General features: G+C 41.2%; 1 protein-coding gene across 1 annotated transcript in view; it reads right to left on the reverse strand.

Moving 5' to 3' along the window:
- Positions 1-24,569, reverse strand: part of LOC113485162 (rho GTPase-activating protein 7-like) — a 51,991-nt gene that overhangs the window by 3,427 nt on the left and 23,995 nt on the right. Inside the window, exons 2-8 of the mRNA XM_026858122.1 lie at positions 9,963-10,034; positions 8,708-8,789; positions 7,207-7,270; positions 4,645-6,002; positions 4,028-4,198; positions 3,158-3,317; positions 1,586-1,784 (exon numbers count right to left, since the gene is read on the reverse strand). Of these exons, the coding sequence (XP_026713923.1) occupies positions 1,586-1,784; positions 3,158-3,317; positions 4,028-4,198; positions 4,645-6,002; positions 7,207-7,270; positions 8,708-8,789; positions 9,963-10,034 (2,106 nt within the window). The remainder of the gene's footprint in view (positions 1-1,585; positions 1,785-3,157; positions 3,318-4,027; positions 4,199-4,644; positions 6,003-7,206; positions 7,271-8,707; positions 8,790-9,962; positions 10,035-24,569) is intronic.

A 24,569-nucleotide genomic window follows, 5' to 3' on the forward strand; every position in this document is an offset into this window, starting at 1 on the left:
GACAAGGCAAAGGTCATTATCACAGTCACAGCCAACAACCCTTTTCTCCTATTGCCTGTCAAGATGAACATTCACACCCAGTGATGATAGTGCTTGACTTGCAATTTATCTTGAACACTATGCTAATGAATTTATCCTGAACTGGCTCTGGTTACAAGCCAGCTAAAGTCTTGTCTTCCCATAAAGTATTACTCCAGAAAGATTTTTTTGGAGCTCAAAGCTACTCTACTGTCTTTTCCTTTCAGCTTCAGGCATGACGAGAACAGATGCTCTCAGATAACTCAATTCGGAAAACAATGTTTTGCCAACAGATTTTAATTCACAGTAAAACCCAATGAGACTGTCTGCCCAAACAGCTCCTGCAGGAGAGTAGGTATGGTTCATCTTGCCATGCATTCCCCTGTCACGAGTTCTTCAATTTACACCACCGAAAAGGGTAGAACATCAATTATCTTTCCCTTCAAGTAGAAGCACATATGTAAAACATACAAAACATGCTTCTTGGTGAAAGCAGCACATTTCTTATCTCCAAAAGATAGTAAATTAACCTGCACACTTGCTCAGGTCACATGTGGCACAAGATGAGTGAGTAGGGTAAGTAGAATTCAGTCATTTACTGTTTCTATCCCAAATCAAGAGACAAGAGGTAGATGGTGGCCACGGTATAATAAATGGAAGAAACCCGTTTCATACCCAGTGGACATAGGAATTGCGGACCTCCTTTCAAAATGGATTTGTGGATGCAAAAAGAAAATTTGCTTCAAACAAATAAGCAAACCATTTTCAGACAAAATTCTAAAAGCCTGTCAGGTTAAAAAATAAAACACAACCCAACTTTCACGAACTTACACCATACACAGGTCAGCAGCAGCTCATTTACTCATGTCGATCCAAGTCACGTAAAACAGGCTGGAAATCAATCCACTCAGAATTGACTTTCAAAACCTTTTCTCAGGGAACTTGCCTGTAGCAACACCATCATAGTCCCTACAGGAAGTTCCTTCCCCAACCCAGCTGCTTTTTGAAAGTGAATTTCTTTATGGCGAAGTACTGGAGATAGAGCCTGTTTAAAACTATATTCAATGCTAGATTTCAGCTTCACATTTCCTTCTTTTTCAGGTTGAGACTCAAAGATAGTAAGTGAGTGAGAGTATGGACAGAAAATTGCTGGCATTTCCAGGCAAAGATGCTGTTTCACAGCAACTGTGTTTGGACACCTTAATAAAGACATTTCAATATAATATAACATGACTTCTTGCACAAGGAGCTACTTCATACCATGAACAAGGGGACTAGATTTTGTCTTAATTTTGCATAAGGAAATTACTTTAAAAAAAAAGTTTAGGAGAGCTGCTTAGAGAGAACAGAAAAGACATGATGATAGAAAACAGCTGGCCCATAGGATGCAGATGTGAAGCTCTTAAGTCCAGAGCCACAATGAATTAATCTTTCCAGAAAAGTCCTGCCTGACTTGTCTCCTCTGACTACAAGGGGACATGGCACTAGTCCTGGTTTGGCCACTGCCTTGTGCAGCTGAATATTAAGATATTTGAGGAGCTGGAAAACTATAGATTTTGTTACGTACATTGGTAGATGTGGAGGAAGGATTCACAGAGCCTGCTAGTAAATATAGGCTCAGGAAGGTCTCGGAAATACTGCTTCACCATATCTGCCACATCAAATGCTGACTGCCCTTCATAACACACGTTGTTTGGGTTGGTTTCATTCATCTCTCTTAAAGACAGAATCCTGGATTTAACACCAGATTTTCGGAACAGACCAACCTGTGGGTAAAAGAGAATATTAAAGACAGAGGAGTCATCAGGAATCAAACCTTTGACAAATAATTGATTTTTCACTTTCCTTTTGATAGCTAAGACCCTATGGTAGTGGGATCTAACACCAAAATATTTTTGTATTGCTAGAAGCAGCACAGATATTCCTCCCAGGCAAACCATGACTGATGTCCACAGAACCAGCTGTGAAAGACACACCAATTTCCATGTTTGTTTGCTTGCTTTTTATTTAATGCAAAATTACTCTTTTTGGCTTTTAAAATCATTATTACTGACATCTGTCAGTTTGCTTGAGCAGGCTATGTTCACACATTAGAACTGCAAGTTTCTAATGCACCAATGTGTGTTCATCCAAAAGCAAATGTACACTGACGCCAGTGCTGGAGCAAACCCAGGTTTAACATCTGATAGGTCTGATACCTCTGATACATCTAATACATCTACAGGTTGGCAGCAGGCAATTGCCATTCTGAGGGAAATTATTTTAATATGAATGTCAACTGAGTTTCACACAAAACCTAGATTTAGAAGTTTCCCATGAACTTGACCTCAACAAAGCTTCTGCTGAAAGTTTCACTGTGTGCCAGAGACAGTATTTGTATTCATTTGTTTATTTATATTAACTTAATAGATACCATGACCTCAAAATGAAATACACCGCCTTTGTAAGAAACTGACTGCTCACACTCCAGTATGTGACATCAAATTGCATCGTAACTTCACAGGATGCACATATTTTTGTACATTGGCATGATATTACACACCTATACAATTGCAAAGCACAGGAAAAAACCCCAACCTTTCTTTAGCTAATATGTGTCATGTCACGGGTCTCCCATTTCTGCAACTATGCTATGAAAATAGCATATGCAACACACAGTTCCACTGCCATGCACACATCTCCACTTAGTGGATAAATACAGATTTGAGATCCAGAAAAAGATGTTACAGGCACTGCTATACTATGTTTTATCTCTCTTTAGTGGTTATCACATTAGGTCTGTCACTACCAGCAACCATGGCACAGAGGGAATAACAACACTGCATGGTAGATTTACTTCCTAAGGGAGCAGAGACATGCTACCTCACCAGAAAAAGAGTTTGACTGCCTGAACCAAGAGAACTGACTGAAGATGGTCTCAGTGAGGCAAGGCACAAAAATACAACACAGGACTAATGCTATTCCCAGAAGGAAACAGCACTGGTATTTCCTCACAGGCCACCCTGCTCAGACCTACTCTTTCTGCCTATTCAGAGCCTTAGGAGGCAAGAAAGACCCTCACAAAATCTGAAGCAGACTGGTTCCCTGGAGCAGATCTGTTTAGGTACCAGAGCTGCTCTGAGCTGCCTCAAGTTCATACCTGGTCAAGAAAGTGGCTTCTTAAATAGTCCAGTGCTTGCAGTATGCCATTAGGCAGTGGGTGACTTGTTCGCTGAACATTCAGAAGTAAAGGAACCCCAAACACATTTTTGTCCTTGTAGTCAGAGGCTTTTATTTTTTTGATGAACTTTGGTATAGTCCTGAAAACAAAAAACAGTGCATGCAACTTATTAGCTCTCCAGCACAGTTCCACCTGCTGCTTTAGTTAGATGCATGGGAAAGGATTTATTTATACTTGCACAACTTCAAATTCTAACACATACCTATACACATAGCATCATAAGATAGAGAGAAATATCATTACGGGCAATTACTGGAATGACTTCCTCATTTCAAAACTGAAATTAGCTTTAATAAAGCATCCTCATGTGAAATATGTTCCATCCCACTGCAGGCTTTTTTCACTTCTTTCTATATTCAAGTACCAGATGCCTATCACAAGATGCTAACGGATATTTTTAAGTCCTTTGAATGACTGATTTTGCCATTGTTTTAGTTCAAACAGGGACTTGACGCTGAAGAGATGGATTCTCAGCCCAGCCAGATCTCACCTCAGGTCCTGCAGTCTCTGTGAAGAACCTCTGACAAAGCCCTGCAAATGGGCAAATTTAGAGAGAAACTATAACATGCTCTAAAATCAGTAACAACATGATCACCAGTGAGGATCAAAAGTGCAGTTCATAGCAGAGGAAATCCTGGAGCCATTGAAATAACCATGAAACTGCCAGCGATTTAACAGGATGAAATTCCCCATCTTGACCATGTGTAATCTGGGCAGATAAGGCAATTCACCTGTTTACATCAAATGCTCTCTTTCCAACACAGGTTGCTTTAATATTAGACAACTTACCAGTTCCAGCCCTGCTTACTGGAAGGGGAGTATCTGTCCATTAAAGCAGTGAGTTTCAACAAAGCCAGCTTTTGTGTCCGGACTAGCTGGGCAGCTGACTGGCCATCAGTATGGATGGAAAGGCTTTCCAAGTTCACGCTCTCCTCCACAGACCAGTGTTGCTTCCTGTGCCTACAGGATAAATATTGTTTAAGTTTAGGACTATTTCTATTGTCCTGTTAGAGCCTTAGGTGCTTCACAGATGGAGGCAGAAAACTAAATGACCTGGAGTTGCCAAACACCATATTGTTAGTTGCATTTAAACAAGGTACTTCTCATCCAGGAGGTACTCTGGTATTACAAAACGTTTCAATAAGAAATACAGCAAGCTAGCCATAAAGCCTGATTCCAAATGTCTAAGTGCTCCTGTAGATCGTGAGCAGCCAACTTTCAACAGAGCTGATGTAGATACCAGAGTGACTACAGACCAGCAGTACCTGGCACCAGCGGTGCAGATCCAGAACAGACTTACTTAAGAATACTTTGTTCTGGAAAAGCGATTACATTTTGAGTGGAGAGAATCAATGGGGAAAGGTTCCCAAGGGGCAGGCTACTAGGGAGACCCAAGGCTACCTGACCTGTTGGTCTTTTTGGAGTTTGTCATGTATGCCAGTTCTGCAGAACTGATCTCCTTGCCCAGTTCACAGCTGCTCTCTCCCTCGATGGTTGCAAGGTCTGCGGGCTTATCTTCTGAGCCCTCTGTTTCAAGACAGATTTCTTTAGGTGAGGATGGATACAAAGATGTCAAGTCACTTGCAAAGTCTGAATCCCCATCATCTGAGAACTTCTCTGTCCACTGATCAACCAACTTTTTGAGACCTTTGACGTCTTCTATAACATTATTCAGTTCTGAAAAAATGTCATCATCACCAACTTGTGCTGCCTCCAAATGATCAAGTTCAATATTGGGCATGTTGTCATATACACTCAGCCTTTTATCTGTGCATGAAACGGGGCCCCTGGGGGCTTTGGAGTCCTTGGAACTGCTTCTGCTTCGGCTCCTCCTGCATCCATGAAAACTCCCTGTTCTCCAGTTGATGGAAGAGTTGTCTCCTGGAGACAGGGAGCTGTTTGTAAGTGCTTTGGGGAAAGTGCCAGGTTTATGGCCTTGTGGTATTTGAAACATCTGGTTCATTTGTAACTTCATGTCATTTTTTAGGTTTTGCTGAGATAGATCATTCCACAGCAAGAGCTTGTTAGAATCCAAGTCCTCTGCATACACCCCCCTTCCTTCACAGTGGCTTTGTGGTTTTATAAGAGGACTTGGACTGCTCACTATGCGGCTATTGTCAGACTGGTTACTGCTATTGCAACTCTGGGGAGAAAAGGAAGAATTGTTCTTTGTTTGGACACCAGAGAGGTCAGAAATATTTACACAGTTCAGCATCTTCATCTTTTCTTCATTAAATCCTTCCAGAAGAACAGGTTCACTTATTATGGGTTTGGCCTTTGACTGACCACTCCTTAAGTTGCAGCTCCTTAAGTGTAATTTCTCCATTTTCTTTAGAAGGCTCTTCCTCTTTTTATATGGTGACTTATCCAAAAGCTTCCCTTCACTGGTGATATGTAAAAATTCAGTGGGGGGAGGAGAAGAGCTAAAAGCAGAGTCCAGTGAAGCCACCTTAATTGAGGAACATCTTGAGGAACTCATGCTGGTTTCCACATCTTCAAAAGGTTTTGGAAAGTTAACAATGTCACTGTCACCACTGCTAGTACTGTTAATTGAGGACACATCATGTTTCTCGTTATGATCCAGAAAGACAGTATCCTCACTGCTGATGCTCTTCAGTATTGGACTGCCTGGGACTGATGCACTAGCACCTTCCTCTCCTGGGACACCTTCTAGGCTTTCAATACGAGACCATCTCTGACTGCATCTCTCATAAGCCCATTTGTTACTTATTGCACAAGGTTCATCATCTTCAGAGTCATCACTCTAAGATTGGAAAAAAAAAAAAATCGGGGGCAATGTTTGGCAAACTTTAAACTACAAGAAAATGTAACAAAAAAGGAGACAAATTTTCTGCCTACCTCCAAAACTCTTGAAATGTAACCATACAGTTACTGAAGGTCTGCCCTGAGCTCTGTTCTGTTAGTTGAAAAACATCCTGACAAATCACTCCCAAGCATGCTTGGTAAGTTCACCACAGGAAAATATGACAGATTTGATCTGAGAATGAAAAATTCTGTTCTGCAGCAAATCCAAAGGCTTTGAAAGATAAATGTATTGGCTTTACATGGCCTTTCCTAACACCAAACACATCAAACACTCTTTCGTGCTTCTGTGACCAAAACTCATCCATTTTCAGGTAAAGAAGCATTTGGCTGCAGGACTGTGGCAGCACCAATAACTGGCGCAGTCTCTTGGAGCCCTCAGCCTCACCAGCCATTTGCTCCAGGTGCCCCATTCCATGTCAGCACCTGGCCAGCAAACTGTTGGAGAGATGGGAATGACCTGTCTCTTCTCTGTGGACCCTCTCACCCCATTCTTCCCTGAGTGGAAGTTCCAAAAACCGCAGTTTTTCCAAAAGATGACATTATTTTCTTGCTAGCGCTGCAGTTAATCCATGATACCTAAGAGGCTTTACGATCCTGGTGTTAACCAGCCAAGATGTGGCTATAACTCTGGTTTAGCTACAGTACATTTTTGCTGCAGAGGACAAAGCCAGCACAGCTGAAACCTATCCAACTTCTATTGGCTAGACATTCAGCATTGACTGACACTATTTGGATTGTCCATTTTAATTTCTTATCCTTCATTTAGTCAGTAAGAGTGAAATCCCACATTCAGGCCTTAAATAAGAAGTGAAACTACTTAAGAAAGTAATAAAAGACACACTGAGGTGGAGTCTTGGTGCAACTGTTGGACAGTAATGTGTGTCAAATTATTTTTTAAAATTGTTTCAAAACCCACCTCTAACCTACCTTACAAAGTTACAAAATTAACATTACATAATGTCAATCTCCATCGCTATGTTTTTCAGTGGAAAATGCAAATGGAAGAGCTTTGCAGGGTGGAAGAGAACAGAAAGAAAAGTTCAGAAATTGCTAATCCTTCTTACACCTTTGAAAAACAGGTTTTTGATATAATAGCTAAACATATTTTTAATGAGAAAATTAACTATATTTTAAAAGCATACCCGTTTCCTCTGACGGCTTATTTCCACTTTCATTGATGCACACTTATTCAACGTGTTCAACCGTCTAGGGTATAAGAAAACAGAAGTTTTAAATTTAAATTATTTTATTTCCTGGAAACAAACATGCACCAAACCAGTTGTGAACTTCTACCATGGAATCTTCATTACTGGTGTCAAAGACTGACATTCTGTTAGAGGTTCTCCATACATTTTGCCAAAACCAGCGACAACTAACAACCCCATGATGTTCACAGTTCCAATTCTGCCATCTTAAAATTAGAGGACCATAATTAATCAGTTAATTCAAAATCATATGATGAGCTTTAATGATTGTGAAAAACTGTATATTGCTTTAAGATTTCGAAAATGAAAGAAACTCTGAGTGGACTTCTTAAAAAAAATTTTTAAAATGAAGACATTAATCTGTACCCTTGGAAAGATTTTATTGTCTGTCTTTTTAATTAAAACTTGTGGAATCAATAAGGGCCCAAACTAGTCAAGTCACTTAACTGTCAAACAAATATGTGGCATCAACAGGGAGGCACACTGACAGCCTTTGAGGAACACTCAGGACAGAAGTCATATCAAGAAACAAAATATATCCAAAGTTCCCTAATACCTGATGTGCACTCGAGTCATATATGCAAACAACTCCTGCTGATGCTCCTGTTCCAAGCAGAATTTTAATTCATATGACCTAACAATACAGAAAAGGACTGAACCACTTTCCCAGAAGAGGAATCTCCAGTCCCTTAACAGTCAGAAATTCTCTCTGCGTCCCTTGGGTCAGCCAGGTGGTGTGGCACGGGTAGTCTGGAGTTCGCTTCACCTGCTAAACAACCTCATCACGAGAAGGCTTCAGTAAGTGCAGGAAGTAGCAAAGCAGAATGCCTCTACACTATCCTGGCTTACACCCCACTCACATGGGGAAAGTCCAAAGAGCAATAGGTTTGACTTTGCACTGATGATGCAATTTCACTTTTGTTCTGTGAACAGCTGTGGCAAAATAATAATTTTACATCAATATCTGTGCTTCTCACTCAAAAAAAAAAAAAAAAAAAACCCAAGAAAACAAAACAGAAAACATATCTCTTGTGCAGATCACTTTTTCTGTTTATCATCTGGAACAGCTCTGGGGAAGCTCACTAGTCAGAGGAAACCCCTGCACTCTGTAATATGCAATTCTAAAGAGTAAACTGTCATGCTACCATATGCTTGCAGGGAACAGATTATTCTTTCTCAGCTTGCAGACATTTCACATCACAGAAAAGACAGATGTGATGCTTGAGACCTTGGCTGAAGAAGACATGCAGATACATACTTACTTTACCTTTAAATTCTTAAAACAACCAAGTTCAGTGGTACTGAAGTATGTGCTTAAGTGATTTCCTTCAGTGGCAGCATTGGTGACTTTGTTAGTCTCTGACACAAACTAAGGCATGAAAAGATGAATGACAAATAAGTATGGAGCCTGGAGGTATTAAAGATTATTAATGTTTACCTGAATAGCGATTCAATCGCATCTCCATCTAAAAATTCGTGATCTTTCCTCACAGTTTTTACATCAATGGGAAACTGCATATCTGTAAATAAAGAAGTTGAATCTGAAATCTGTGTTATAATTACAAAGACTTTGAATTTTGCAACATATTATCATAGACAAAATAAATCGGAATTGCTATAACTATATATTCACACAAATGTCCTTCAAGTGAGGAGTAAGTGGGAGAATAAATGTAGGTATCTGCCTGCTGGTTTTAGTTACAGGTAGACAAGCATTTGCTGCATTGCCAGGAGCTTGCAGTGACTAAGTACTACAGCCAAGAAATACAAAATTAAAGTTTTGCTTTAGTTAGGTTCTCTGCACCTTCTGCCTTCAAGTACAGTATAAAACATGAGCTTTTGCTGATGGCAAGGTACGGTGCAGCACACGACATATGCTCTTTGAGGTGTAGTGGGCCAGACAAATCATGCTGTGCTTGAAGCTAATCGATACACCAGCTGAGGAGTTCAATAGTTCAGCTTCTGAGATTTAGCCTTGCAGATGAGGGAACCTATGAGATCCATCAGTATTTTCTTGACTGATTTTTTAAGCTTAATTTACCTACTCAAGTCAGGACACTGCATAAACAGCAAGTTAATAGAGAGGATTAATTTTGCAGATGCATGACGATGTACCTTTCCAACAAACTGTGAGACTGACAGCTTATATAAGGAAATCTGCTGGTCAAACAGGAAACAGTTCCATAAGACATCATGTCTCACAGGATACAGCTTTCAGAATGGGCTCTATTTCTCGACTTCCAATTTTTAATTTTGCAGTGAATGAGGGAGGTGGGAATAAGAGCAGGCAGAAGTTGCTCTTAGCTCTTTGATAAAATCGCTCTTAAAAATATATTAGTTTTTGGTACATTTAATGTTTGTAACAATAAACCTACTTTAAAGAAGAACAGTTTTAAGGCAGAAGCACAAGTATTGCCTGAAAATTACACACTTTCTCAGCAAATCCATAGCTCCCCCACAGGTAATGAGCACTCTGTAGCTTTAACAACATGCAAACATGCTGAAATTGCATTGTTTGACTGGCTGGCTGCTTCTGAGAATCTGTTTTAAAAACTTATGATTGCAAGATGATATTTCCAACATTCTTTTTCAAAATACCAATAAAACAATCTTGCTCAAGACCACAGGCTTAGATGAGTTTTAGTTGCAATCAGTGAGTCGTAAAAAACCCCCAACACTCCAAGGAATCATACCTTCAAATAGCTGAGCATACTGGGGAAAACCAGCAGCTCTCAGCCAGTCACAGGCTTCTCTGGCTTCAATTTCTGCAATAAGAACATAAAATTGTTCACTTAGAGTGCTCGCAAGAGTCAGTGCTTTCACAATATAAACAAGCTAATTTTATCTGGTGGATTCTCAGAGGGTCATGTGTATGAATGTTTTGTTAGTATATTACTAAAAAGAAATTCTTGTATGCGACACACTTATAAGTACATAGCTTTGGAGCAGTCATTCCAACATAGGATACATAGCAAACATGAAAGATATGAGCACATACTTGAGATGTCATATATCCATATACACCAACTACCCCTGAGATTTGGACCTTGAAGCATCTGTTACATGTTGAAATGAGTCACGAGAGGAGGGTATGTGATACACATGTCCATGCCCTCACACAGCAAAGCCCATTCATGCATTCCAGTTCTGACAGATGGTGATAAGACACAAACAAATCCTATAAATAAACTTAAAATGCTATCACAACATTAATAACACTGGACACATCTAAGCATTCCCAGAACAAGAGTTCTCAGGACTACCTGTTGCTAGGGTCTATCAATATTTATTTCCTTGCCAACTAACAATGCAACTTGGCAGTCACTTCAGTGCAGCAGATGTCAAGAATTAGCTGCTCATTTTGTGACAATGGCCAATACTGTAACAGTCCCACAGGAGCAGAAGCTGAAGACAACTTCACACAATCACAGGACACTCACCAGATTCCTCAAAAACATAAACACGTTCAGCATGAGTACATGCCAGTAGGCTCTAAACTCTTCAAATACTAGAAATTACTGGGTCTGTTGAAGAGGAGAGGATTCCCATACTACACTTTTTGTATGTGTGGGTGTACTCCAGGACACATTACAGCAGCACCAGTCAAAAGGTAACAACTCCTTTGACAGCAGCATTTTAAAACTACCGTAAAATCAAGCATGCTCAGTTGAGAGAAATGCTTTTAAAGTACCTTAAAATGTAGTGTTCTAGGCTAGAGGAACAGACCTGTTTCTTAAAACTAGTTTCTTTACATGTGCACTCAAAGATTAGGATTCCAAGGCATTTCACATACATACCTATTCAAATTCACTGCTTGCTTTGCTCTGCCTTCTCAGTTGTAAATCATCAGTGCAACAGACTGAAGAAACTCATCAAAAAACTTACAGAACTTCCATGATGTTATTATACTATTTCTAAACTTTAAATTATTTCCATTATCACTTGATTAATTTGGACAATGCCATCCATAACAAAGGCTTTCCGGCACAAAACTCTATGGCTTTTTCATCCGAGAATAAAGCGATACCACAGGATGATAAGGATATTTCTACATAAAAAGATGCATGACTCTTTTTTTTTTAAACTGCAGAACAGAAACTAATTTCTTCCACAATAGCCTATATAGACTATGCTTACATTTGTTACTGTACTTAGTGCCATAATTTATCATAATCTTTATGATAACACAGCATTTACTGAATACCAAGACAAGGAACTGATAAAACACAAGCATTGTACTCACAGACTAAAACAGGAAAGGAAAAAAACCCTGTAGAAAAGAGCCAGGAGGAGGACCAGTCTAACACCAAAAGTCTTCACAAAGACAAAGTAATTTCCACTTAGTAAAACCCAGTAGATTCACTCAACCAGCTCATCTGTGGAGAAACTATAGCAGTCCTCATTCCAGACCTCACTTTAAGCTGGTCACCTTGAGCCTGTGCACAGCTTTCCTTAGCTCAGACAGGAGAGTGACTGTGGAGGGGTCGAGGCTTCCCCAGTTCCCAACACATTAAAACTACAGCTCTATTTTTAGAGTAAACCAAGCCGTGAACAGTAAGGCAAATAAGAACAGGCTAGACAGTATTTTGCAGATAGTGATGACATTTTCAGTGAATGTGACTGAAAATACAATGGTAATGTCATTCTCACACTTGGAGGTGACCTCTTCCATAGGATGAGGACACAGGAGCTGGGGGAATTTTCTTTGCTAATGTAAATCTTCAGGCCTTTTAACATGCCTTTGCACAGTCCCATGTTGCAATGCCCCTGCTGTGTTAGGAGACAACACATGAAGTCCTATTAAGTTCTTGACCTGCATGTCTACAACTATTTGCCATTAGATTTGCTGCGATTATTTTACTGCCAAAATAACTACCAAAAAGATCCTATTGATACCTCTATATTTCAGGGACGTCTATGCTGCCTCCTCCCAGTGCTACTGGAAATTGAAATCCTAAAGAGAAAATGAATGCCTAGGAATTTTACTCTGATGAAAGGAAATTCCCAGACCAGCCTGCATTACTATGATAATGATCAATATGAGAGGAGGAAATAAAAAGGAAATAAGAAATAATTGCTCAAAAGGAAATAACTGCTCTCCATAGGGCTGCACTCAGTACTGACGTGCAAGACTGCTTTGCTTTTATGTCATGAGCAGCATGAAGGACAAGTGGAAACTCGTTAAGATAGTAATGGCAGAATACAGATGAAGCATCCCAGCAATGCTCTCCATCAGGGACCCCGGAGAGTTCTAAAGCTCTAAGAATAAAAGTCGCAGTGAAGTAAAAGAAGAGCAATAATCATGAGTTAGCTTTAACAGCTAACACTAACATACCCACCTTGGGCAGCAACTGTTATAAACGTGCAACAGATACTTATAAATCCTGCCCTAATGGAGGTGCTAAAGCAGCAATCACAGTTCTGGCAACCCGCATGATGCTCTGAGGATTGCATTTAAAAGCGGCCAAAGTTCAGTTTCCTATGTAAGATTCCTTCAAGAAAAACAGAGACAATTTTCCTGAGGGCTCTCTGGGGCTATTGAAAGTACCCTCACACTATTTTTTTGGCAAGACAAACAGTACAGATGAGCCATTTGTGCAGAAGACCCATTCCTACCTTCTGACTCCGGCTTGGCCTCACAGCCTGCCTACTCTGCCTTGCCATGCAGTGATGCACCTTCCCAGACAGCCTCGCCGACTGGATAGAATTTGTGTTCCCATTTCTATAGTTGCACTACAAAACAATCTTCCAGGTTTACCAATCAACTTTTAAAATAGATGACTAATAAACACAATCTGATAGCAACTGCTTAGTTGTTCTTGATGTTAGAATAGCTGCTCAGAGAGAAGTTAGCTCTTCCTGAACAGAAACTGGAAACAGGGGAGCCTTCAGAAAGCCAATATGGAGCAGCACCCCCAAATACTATTGCAATTGCAAGCATATCTACCTGTGAGCCAGATGTCATACAAGAAGGTGACAATTTTTTAACAACCTTTTGGGTTCCATCTGCACAACTGAAATAGCAGAGCAACCTAAACATGTCACCTCTTCCTCATGAACTGATTTCATAATTAAGCAGATGAAAAAAAAAAAATTTCCTGCAGAGCTTAATATTCTATCTTAGATTAGAGGTAGCCAGCAAAATTTTCATGCCAAGCCAGCTGTTTCCCCATGGGCTATTGGGCAATAGGTTACTGCCAGATGCTTATGAGTAGGTGACTGGTGCCATCCTTTGGCTGTACTATGTTACACAGGTCTGTTCTGTGCTGATGATGATTCACTCCAGTCCCACTGAAAACAGCACTGAAAATTATGCCTGTGCCACAGCCTGCCACAGCCTTGCCCCCCTCCATGGCTGCTGCCCCTTTTTTCCACTGTGGTGCCACTTGTGCTCCACTGCCTCCTTCTCTCCAGAGCCCCAGAATCTACATCATCTTGGCTGACATCTCCTCTCCTTCATTCATTTGGGCTTAGAACCTGAAAGACTGCATTCCCCCATCTGAGCACCATCCTGTTTGCAGTCTGGAGAGCAAACCCAGACTCAGGTAGTTAGAAACCAGATGGTACAATGTGTACTAAATCCCTATCAGAATGAGCATCAGTGTTAACAGGAGTACTTGCAATAATGAAAAGACATCTGTGCTGAGATGTTTTCCTCACAAGAAGCACTTTCCTAACAGCAAGGGAGAGGCAGCAACTGAAACCATGGAGAAGCTGTATATGAAACAGAGCAGTCCGTCTTACTACAAGATGATCACAGGCTTCAACTAGAGTGTCAAATTGTACTTCAAATTTATAAAAATACTTACTCTAAATAAAATGTGGGGATACCCTATTTCAACGCATAAGTACCACAAATCTTACTCTCAGGATGCAGCACAACTTTTCAGTTGCAGAGATCTGCTGCCAAAGCAGGAGCCCTGTTTCTTTCCTTTCCCCTGACTGCATGTTCCTACCCCTCCCCACCGACACACGCTGAGCCTGTGTGAGCAGGCCTGGCCAGCCAAACTGGCAGGAAACCATTCACTTTTTTTGGCAACATCAGATTCGTGATGCTTTAGCTTCCTGAATCATCTACCACACGTTCAGATGAGCATCAGTGGCCAGACAAGGGCAGTGGTGGCCACATGCAGGGAGAGGCATGGGAGCACGCCACTGCCCATGGGTGGCCACCAGCCCTTAGGGCAGCTCAGCTAGTATGAAATCTTAGCCCAAATGTATTGTTTTTCACGGAGGTGTCTCATTGTAGATCTTCTATTTCAAGTAATTGAAAGTAAATTTTTAGCAGATTTTTTAAACCCATGGTAGATGCGTTGGTTTTACTTCTTCTTCATCCAAAATAGTTTTACAGTTTTGACAGGTAAGAATCACATGGTGATCAGGTCTTAAATAATTAAAGGGATCTGTGTTTAAATATGAACACCTTCCAAAACCATGCCAGTGAGCAGTTTGAGAGGTTTTCTTGCTGTTCGCAGCACCTCTGCATTAATTACTCTGTGTAGAGTATTACTCTGTGATAGGAGTGCAGCGCTAGCGAAAAGGAGCAGCTTTCTCCACACAGCTGAGGAGGCTCTCACACCGCCTCCCCTCCCCATGCCATGCGAGTACAGACAGAACAGAAAAGAGGGTAGGACTGACTTTATTTGAGTACATATTACACCAATCTGGAAGGCAACAGGAAAAATTCCAAAGAATTCCGTTCTTTCCCAATCTCACTCATTACATAGGCAGCGGGTTTTTTCCACAGGGCACTAATCCTCCTACAACAGCAAGACAAGCAGACGCCCAGAGCTCCCACCTCGAAACCTGCTTGAGTTGGCACAGCACAACCAACTCTTCCAGCACTGCAAGATCCTGCTGCCTCCTCTCATCACTGACAATCCCAAACTATCGTCCCCCTCAGCCTCCTCCAGAACTGCAGGCAACAAGTACAGGGCATGCTTGGCAGCCACACATCCAACTCTGCAATGCGTTTTTCCTCCAGCTCACGAGCTGTTGGCTGTGAGCTGGCAGGTCCTTTACACAGTGACTTAGATCCTGTCTTCATTGGTTGTGCTGGCAGTGGCGGAAGCGACAAGGCTTTTTCAGGGTCCATTTGAAGATAAAATTATGAGTTTCCATTGCTACTTTCTGGGCTGTGTATGTTCCCAGGGCTATAAAAATTTGTATTACTTCCCTATGACTTACAGCTGCTAATAAGGCATTTCATTTTATACACACTCTGTGAAAAATGCATTTGCTGCACTAGAACTATGATTTCCTGAGGATGCTCAGAACTGCATTATACCTGTGACAGGATTTTCAATAACTGTTTTTTCTTAAGTTATCTCCTCTTACTTAGAGTCTGAACATGTTGTCTACTCAGTGTTGTAGGCTCAAATGTAATGCTTTCAAAGCAGGGTGTTTGCACTGACCAGGGTAAGCAGTCAGGAACTTATAAAACTGTCAAACTCTCCAAAAGCTGAGATGGATCATAAGTAAATGGAAACGTTTATTCTGTTGTCCCTTGTGCAATGCAAAATAGCAAAGCCTAATTGTACTTTATTAACCCACTCGAGGAAGAGGGGGGAAAAAAAAGGACTATTGCTTGGAATTTTGCCAGGATAATTTAGGCTCCATGCAGATAGTGAATATAAATGTCTGGAAAATGAAAAGGCCAATATATTTGTCCTCTCATTCCTACTTTACTATCATGCTGGTGTTTTGGAACCGCAGCCAACTCTTCAGTTATCACAGCTGGGAACTGCAATGTATCCCAGTACTTTGTGGCAGCCTTAATTGCATCTTTATCCAGCTCCTTGGCATTAGCTTCCCAAGCTGATTACTAGGACTCCCAAGCTGACATTAGGAACTTTACTCGATGTCCTTGTCCTTAGCCTCCCATGTTGGTTACTGGGACCTAGACAAGTTTAAAGGCATTTACTTTGCAGACCAGACTAACTAGCTAGTCAGTGTTGGCTGATCTTTTAATTGTTTCTACGTAAGTTAGAGAACATAGTGTTGGCTCTACAAGAATTTAAAAGGGTTCAAGGAATTAGATATCTAACTCCCATCAACTCAAGGAAAAATTAGAGTTTAACACTCTAATTTCCAAATCCACATGTGAAAATTCCTATCCAAGTAAGCAGGGCAAGAGACAGGATTTATCTCCCTGCAGTCTAAACCCAGATACATTACTTCTCCATGCTTTGGTCCTGCTGGCTGTAAATCAGTAACAGATACAGCATTTCTCTGATGCAGAAGCTCGTTATAGTTGTATTTTTGCAGGAGACTCTTGTTATGTTATTGAGAAATATTAGATGTAAAATTCCTAGGAGGAACTGGAAGGGTAACTACTTTCTTCCAATAGAACCAGTATCAATAAACCTAAAGCACAGAAGTAAGAGAAACCAAAACAAGCATATTGTCTGTGCTCTTTCATGGTGTAGCATCAACTTTTCCCTAATTCTACAAAATGCCAATAATACTACTATGTGTGATACAGATTCAACCTACAAGTTAGGAAGTATTTAACCCAATAGAGGCTGGCCAGTAAGTGATTATATTTAAAAGAAAGCTAATGTACCAGCGCTGCTGCGGGTATGCCATGCTGAATCTGCTTACAACTGCCGAGTCCAGGTCAATGGACAATGTTTTACTTGGTCAATACACCCTGACAAAGTTTGTTGATACGCAGCAGTCTGAAAATCTACTAAGTGTTCCCTACATGCATCAAACTCCAAAGCAAAAGCAACAGCTGCTAGAAGAGCATGATCTGAAGTGTAAACAGCCCAGGAGCTATAGTCACACCAATAAAGCAGCAATGTGAAAGAGAAATGGAAGGTCTCTGCAACACCCACCTGAATTCTCACCCAATGGTGTCACCTACCACAGCCTAGCTAGCTGCGCCCACCACTGCACGTCACTCCGTTGGGTACGGACCCAGCCCTGAGCAGCAGACCCTCTTGCCCCAGAGCAGAGCCCCTGCTCTCCACAGCCCTGCCTGACGCCTCCCTGGCCCGCCGGCAGCTCCACCACGCTCCTGCCTGTGTCCGTGGACATGCCAGGCCCTGCCCTGCTGCCCCGGCGGGGCACGGTGCCGGTTGGGGTGCCCGCGCTGGCCATGCTGTGCCAGCCTGCACTCCGACCTGTGGCGGCTGTAGGACTGTGGTGGCAGGGCCTCTGCTTCAGGCGCAGGTGCCAGCGTTGGTGCTGCTCTCCCCCATGGCACAGCCAGCCCGGCTGGCCCACAGCCACCCCCGGCGCTCCAGAGCACACCTTTCCTCACAGCGTGAGCACCCTGCACAGCACCCTGCTGCCCTGCCGGTGCTGCAGCAGGGCTGCCTCCTCAGCACCTGCCTAGATAGGCATCGTAGATCACAGGATGGTTTGGGTTGGAAGGGACCTTAAAGATCACCTAGTCCCACCCCCCTGCCATGTGCAGGGACACCTTCCACCAGCCCAGGTTGCTCACAGCCCCGTCCAACCTGGCCTTGAACCCTGCCAGGGAGGGGGCAGCCACAGCTTCTCTGGGCACCCTGTGCCAGGTCCTCACCACCCTCACAGGGAAGAATTTCTTCCTCCTCTCTAATCTAAACCTACCTCCTTTCAGTGTAAAGCCATTACCCCTCATCCTATCCCTAGCTCTCCCGATAATGACTCCCCACCTTTCCTGCAGCCCCTTTCAGCCCTGGGAGGCCGCTCTAAGGTCTCCCCGGAGCCTTCTCTTCTCCAGCTGAACCCCCCAACTCTCTCAGCCTGTCCTCACAGGGGGGTGCTCCAGCCCCTGAGCATCCTCGTGGCCTCCTCTGGCCCCGCTCCAGTAGGTCCATGTGTTTCTGCTGTTGGTGCCCCAGAGCTGGACCCAGCCCTGCAGGGGGGTCTCACGAGAGCGGAGCAGAGGGGGAGAATCCCCTCCCTCGCCCTGCTGCCCACCCTGCTCTGGGTGCAGCCCAGCAGACAGGCTATAGCTGGCTATACAGAATTGTTATCTCATTCCAATTACCTGCATTCATTTAGACTGAAGGCAAACCAACACTTCGTGGCTAAGTTGCTGTTTTACCTCAATGTTTTAACATTTTGTCTTTTGATGGATTACTCAAATTTTTACAAAATTAGCTACTGTTCTATTTCTTCCTTCCTAACAAATACCTAGAACAATGTTGCCTCTACCTTGCACACAAAAATTAAGACTGGCATTGCATCCTGCAAAGGAGCTACTGTGCCTAGAAGCAGACTTTTTCTTTTTGTCTTGAGATGGAACAGGAGTTGGGATCCGTGATTAAAAACAATGCCTGATCCCAACTACTGCGTGTGACCCAGCCACACGATGTGGTTATTGTGTTGCAGTTAGGTCCCTTGCTACAGTGGTGTTCATGGAACACACAAAACCTTTACTTTTATTTTGCTTATATAGACTTAGTCTAGACAAAAAATAGTTTGTGGTCTGAAAAATTCATACGCAGTTGAGCAATGAATCTTTGTGCTAAAAACATTAGCATGCTTTGTGACCTTTGCAACTAACTAGATTTCTTTGCATTTGCTGTAGTTCACTGCTGCTATGATTTTATTTTCTGCATTTAACGATGCTGTTTTACTGACCTAAACTAATACAGCTCCATCCCCACAAGCTCTAAATGCAGATGGTCTATTTTTTCACATTAAATTTATTTTTTTAAAAAGATAAACTTTTGAGCTGATTTTTAAGCCAAGATGAGAAATACAAAATTGTAGATTTCTAATAAAAATACATGACCAGCCTTTACCAGCTTTACCATTGTGTAGTGATACTCAGCAAGGTACAGTGCCATGTAGGCTGGTCTCAGAAGAACATGTCAAAGGTATTGATAACTTTAAAATTATTTCCCAGGAAGTTAATTCTGAGTCACTAATAATTTTATATCTGCTGGACTGTTAGGCATTACAGTGCTATATGGCAAACATAAAGGTGGGATACTGTGCTAGTTTACAGAGGTTGAAAGATAATTCGAACTCTATGAGCCATTCCAGATAACCAGATCAGGTTCTAAACTTCTGTAGGACAGCTTCTTGTAAAGTTTAGGGTCTTACACTTTGGAGATTAAAACACAGATGGGGGAAAAAAAAAAAAAAAAAAAAAAAAAATTGAATGTAGTGGATAGGCAAAAATTTTCTGTTTAAAACATGAATTATTTTGGATGTGGCTGGGTTTTTTTTTCTAAATGACGATTTAAGAAGTGAAGTAGTGCATTTTTCTGTTCATTTCATTCACCCCAATCTTAGGATCATCACACCCTAATGAAGCTGCAATTTATGGGTGTGTTGCATTATCATTAGATTTTTTTTTCTATACAACAACCAAATGCAAAATTTGCACAGACATGATTTGTTTTTCATGCAATTGGTTCCTAAACTGGAAATTCGTATGGCACAACAAAAAATATCTTTGATATTGGCACTGGGCTACACAATACAAAAGAAATAGCTAAGAAAATGCTTTTTGCCAGACCCACCCATAGCCATGTAAAAAGTACACACCCTGCACTGATTAAATTCTCAGCTATGTGCTTGGGTTAGGGCGACAGAATGTATAATTTAAATCTGGGGATAACATCAGTAGACTGTGTCCACATGATAGAAATGCTCCCAACTAGACTATGTAGTTTCATTTCCCTGCTCATTTTCCTTTGGGCATTTGCCATGAGATGACAATGCACAGCCTTAAAATGCTCGTTTTCTCTCTCTTTTAGGTACTTAAGTTACTTCTTTAACAATAAACTTATGGCAAGCTTCCTAGTGTTGTATGGGTAACTGATTAAGAAAAGGCCTACAGAAAATCTTGTGGGGGGACTACTTTAGTATGACATAGCATTAAGTGAAGAATTATTGAAGGCTTTCCAGGAGGGAATCACATTTCCCTCTCTTGATCACTTTACCCATCCTATAGTACAACGAACCTGGGGGATCCTTGCATCAGCCTCTGACTACAGGAGGTTCAGTCCACACACATTAAGTTTACACTCTACAGAAGCTGGTTCTTCGTGCCAATAGCTGAAGTAGGAATTACCGTTTTCACAAGGATGTCTGAAATAATGATGCTTCTTTGGTTTCAGAAGAGGTATTTGGGTATTCTCACAGTGTGTCAAACCCTCTGCACCCAGCTCCCTGGGCACAGATTTGTGAGTTGCTGATGGACATTCCCATGCCAGAGGGAAAGATGACAAGAAAATCTTATTTCCTGACCATCTGGGCTTTTCCATTCCCAGCTCTGCAGCTTACCAAAGACCACCCAATAACATTACTAAAGCCCCAAATCTTACACCATTGTTAGGGACTGAAGCCTGGAAAACGGGATATTTTCCCCAAATGATCATTAGTGCTTGATTACCTCTTTTCTGAAACCACTTACCCTTGCTGAAGACTCTCCAGAACCCTTCTGACAGGTTTCATCACAAGCTGGCTTAACTTGAGAAAAAGCCCAGCCATCAGCCTACTGCAGGTCAACACATGTAGGGATCCTGTACACAGTGTCTCCAAACCATTCCAGCTTGCTCAAATATGGTGAAAGACAATCCCAGAGTGGGTCATTTTAAACAACTTGAACAAAATTAATCATTTTTATAAATGAGCCTACTGCTTCTAAATCCCTCACTCATACTTAACCAAAACTGTACAAAACCTCCAAGTTCCTGAAGTTATTTCAGACAGGCACTGTGCCAAGAAATGGAGTCACATTTCATTAAAGCCAAGCTTCTTGCATATTTTAATTCTGATGTCACTGGAATATTTCCCATGCAAATACATTTACCAGAGATCACCTCACTCTTTTCTTCCCATTGCTCCTTTTTACTGCCTCCTACAACAAACACTTTTCAGGAATCAAAGCCGAATAGAATTTCATTTCTGACTTCCTTTTAGTAAGATCCCAAAGTAATTGTTTTCCATTTTGCTTGGTGATGATTTCACGTTAACATAGGAGATCAAGAAATCAAATGTCAGCTATGACTATACTAGTAGGCATCAAGAAAAGTATTTCTATGGGAACAAGTTGTTCAGGGAAAAGCTGCGTGATGAAGGAGTTAGACCAACTGGGAGGAGAAGCGCAGAACAAAACACAGGCAATGCATTAAGACAGAGTTAAAAGAGATTAACATTAAAGGTAGTGGGGAAGAATTGTCAGCTACAAAAAAAATAAAATTAATAAGTTCAAAAGAAAAGGATTAAAAATAGGAAATATTCAGATAAATTTAAGAAAAAAGCAGGTTAACAAAACCAAAAACTTCCTGACAAGGAAATCCATTGATTGAACAGTATTTTCCCAAGGACAAAGACTGAAACTTTATCATCTATGATGCAAGGCAGATTAGACAAACTGCTGGTATGTGTATTTCAGGGAGCAAGGTATATGAGCGAAAACCTGGACTATGTCACTGTTCTTCTTCTCTTGGGACAAGACAAAGTCTTTAACCTTGCTTAAAAAGAGGAAAAGAATATTGTTAAAAAATAGATTCTTGGATACATTAAAGTGATGTTGAGGTGAAGACAAAACATAACCCATCACATTATACAAGTAGCATCTAGTTCTCATTCTGGCCTTTCTGTCAGAAAGCATCTGTGAGAAGTATGAGAAAATAAGCCCATTCAATGGCCCTCTGAAATTAACAGCAGGCTTTTTCCCTGAAAATCAAGATAAAATACTGTGGCTCCAAGTCAGTCAAAAAGCTGTTGGATTACAGCAAACATATCCTCATGGTTTGTCTAGGCTGTAGTCATTCAAAACCACTCAGACCTCATTTTTACAGTCATCATCAGAATCCTAAAACATGATTAAAATATTTTACATAGTTTTCATAGTATTTTCCTCCATCTCCCAATAAACTTTGCTTGGCTGCTTTCACTGGGACCTTCCAGTGAAACCTGCAGCAGATAAAGCTCTCACATTTCCAAGCTTACCTAGGCAACACAGACCTGAAATCTAGAGATATTCCTGCTATGGATTTTGGTTCATGACAAGGTCAGGTAATCATTCATTTTCATGTCTTCTTTTCCAAACTCAGCCTTTAACAATTAGGTCACAACAACCCACAATAGTAGGAAATGTACCCTTTAACTTAGTTTAGAAATCCCTGCAAAATAAAAACCAGGGATAATTCCCCTTCTAATATCAGATACCAGAACTAAGGTAGAACAAAACACAAATGCTATTTTTAAAGGGAAAGGTAAAGCATTCCTGTTATTCCTGTATCCCTTAGAAGAAGATAGTTCTTTACTATGGCTGTTTACCTGCTGCTACATTAATCACAACTACTCTGTGTTGTTATGAAAGGAGATATTGTGGAATTGCTGATACTGGAAGACAGCAGTTGTTGGGAGTGTTGCCTTGTCCAGCAGGTGACAATGACTTGGTCTGATCTTCATTCCTTTAAATCCCTATAACCTTATTTCCATTAAAATTGTGCAATCTGCTTCTCATTAGAGCAGGTCAAATCTCAAGCTGGAATTTAGCTTTTTTTAAAGAGGCAAACACTGTGCTATCACAATGAATATCAGGGATTTTCTCAAGGAATTTTTATGATTAGACTAAACAAATTGAAGAATTCTTCCAGAACTAGTAAAGTTCCTAAAATGTGGGTGAGACAATGCAGCAATAAAGAACGTAACATCTTGTTTCATAGATTCACTGAGAACATTTAACTTGAAAAAGCTCAGGAGAAATGTGCTTGTAGGGGGCCCATGGAGTTCCCCGATGAGTCTCCCCTCCAGGGATGTACATCCATGTCAAACCTTCCTGCCTGGGAACAGCACACAGAAGAGTTTAACTGCCTGGTGAGGAGAAAAGGGTACCCAGAGCAAAATCACAGCTCTGACTCACTGACAGCCAAGAAAAAGTGTGAACACTTTGATTTTCTCAATCACTTTTTCTCCTCCCTCAAGAATCAATCACAAGGGCAAAAATGACACTAAAGGCAGAGCCACCAATATTTATAAATTCTCTACATAAAAGCATTAAGATCACAAAGTATTGGCCTGGATGCCTGAGGAACACAGCTCCACAAAACCTGTCTTCACAGACAGATCTGTCTGAGGAAGGAAAGCACTCAAACTATCTGGTAACTCAATCTTGAAGGCTTAATTTCAGTTCTTTTTACCAAAATTTACTCAATGTTTTGGATAAGCAGAATTGGTTTCAAAGCATACTGAATTCAAATTAACAAATTCTAACTGTTGAAGCTTTAAAAAAATAATTTTGCATAGGTTGCAGAAAAAATATGGTTGTTGCTTGTAATTTCTTACTTCTACATCCAGTAAAGTATCCTCTCTGAAAGGTTTTGCCATCTGTTATTAAAGTGCATTTCTAGAATCGTAAGAATACTTGTACTTGGTTTATTTACACTCCAGCTAGAGGAGGCCCTGCATGGTACAATGAATAAGCTGCTGAAATGGTCCTGAGGAAGCTTTTAGATCACATCTACCTATATTTGGACCTGAGATATTTGGGAATTAATGACTCTCAACTCTTTTTTCATGCACTACACATGGGCCCTTACAGATTCACTGTCATTAATGCTTGGTTTTTATTCAAAGCAGTATTATTTCACAAATGACAAAATGTTTTTCCCAGTAAAGCAATCAGGCTGGGATCTGCTACTCTCCAGAGTACATTTTTGAAGCCGTAACATGTTCCCTAGAAGGGAACCCTAGAAGGGTTTGATGTGAGAAACGGATCCAAAAGAGCAAGCCACGGCATAGCCTTGGAGATGTGTGCCAGGTCCTGTTCAGGCATCAGCGAACAGAGTGTCCTGCTTTGGACAGTGGCGATCATTGCCAAAGACATTGTGTAAAATGGGAGAGTCAGATGATCACATGGGAGGAAACAAAACGTCATGAAGCTCCTCTACTTACTATGTGTGGAATTATATGGAAAAGTATCTTCTTTCAACTCTTCCCACATAAGAAGCCAACAGATGTAATTAGCTTTGGTTCACAAAGCCTTCTTTCACAACCCCTCTGCCCACTGCTAACCACCTCCTTGGATACAGCATCTGCTTCTGGCAGGTAAACCTGCTGGGATGATGACATGGCAGTGGTGACAAGTGGTTTACAGATACCTGGGCATACCAGTTCTGAACAGATATGGGTATTGTTGCCTTTCTTTGGCATGACTGCTCAGCCTTTCAATATAATGCCCCACTGCTTGTGCAAATTGCTTGTGCTGGTTATGAATTTGAATCCACCAGACACTAGTCCAGAAAAAAACATGGAGGAAGAAAATCCAGCAGCCCATTACTGCTCAGATGAACAAATTAACTTTGATTACCTAATATACACACACTGGTACAAAT

Source organism: Athene cunicularia (assembly GCF_003259725.1).
Source record: "Athene cunicularia isolate RWA chromosome 13 unlocalized genomic scaffold, athCun1 chr13_part1, whole genome shotgun sequence".
NCBI classification, from domain to species: Eukaryota; Metazoa; Chordata; class Aves; order Strigiformes; family Strigidae; genus Athene; species Athene cunicularia.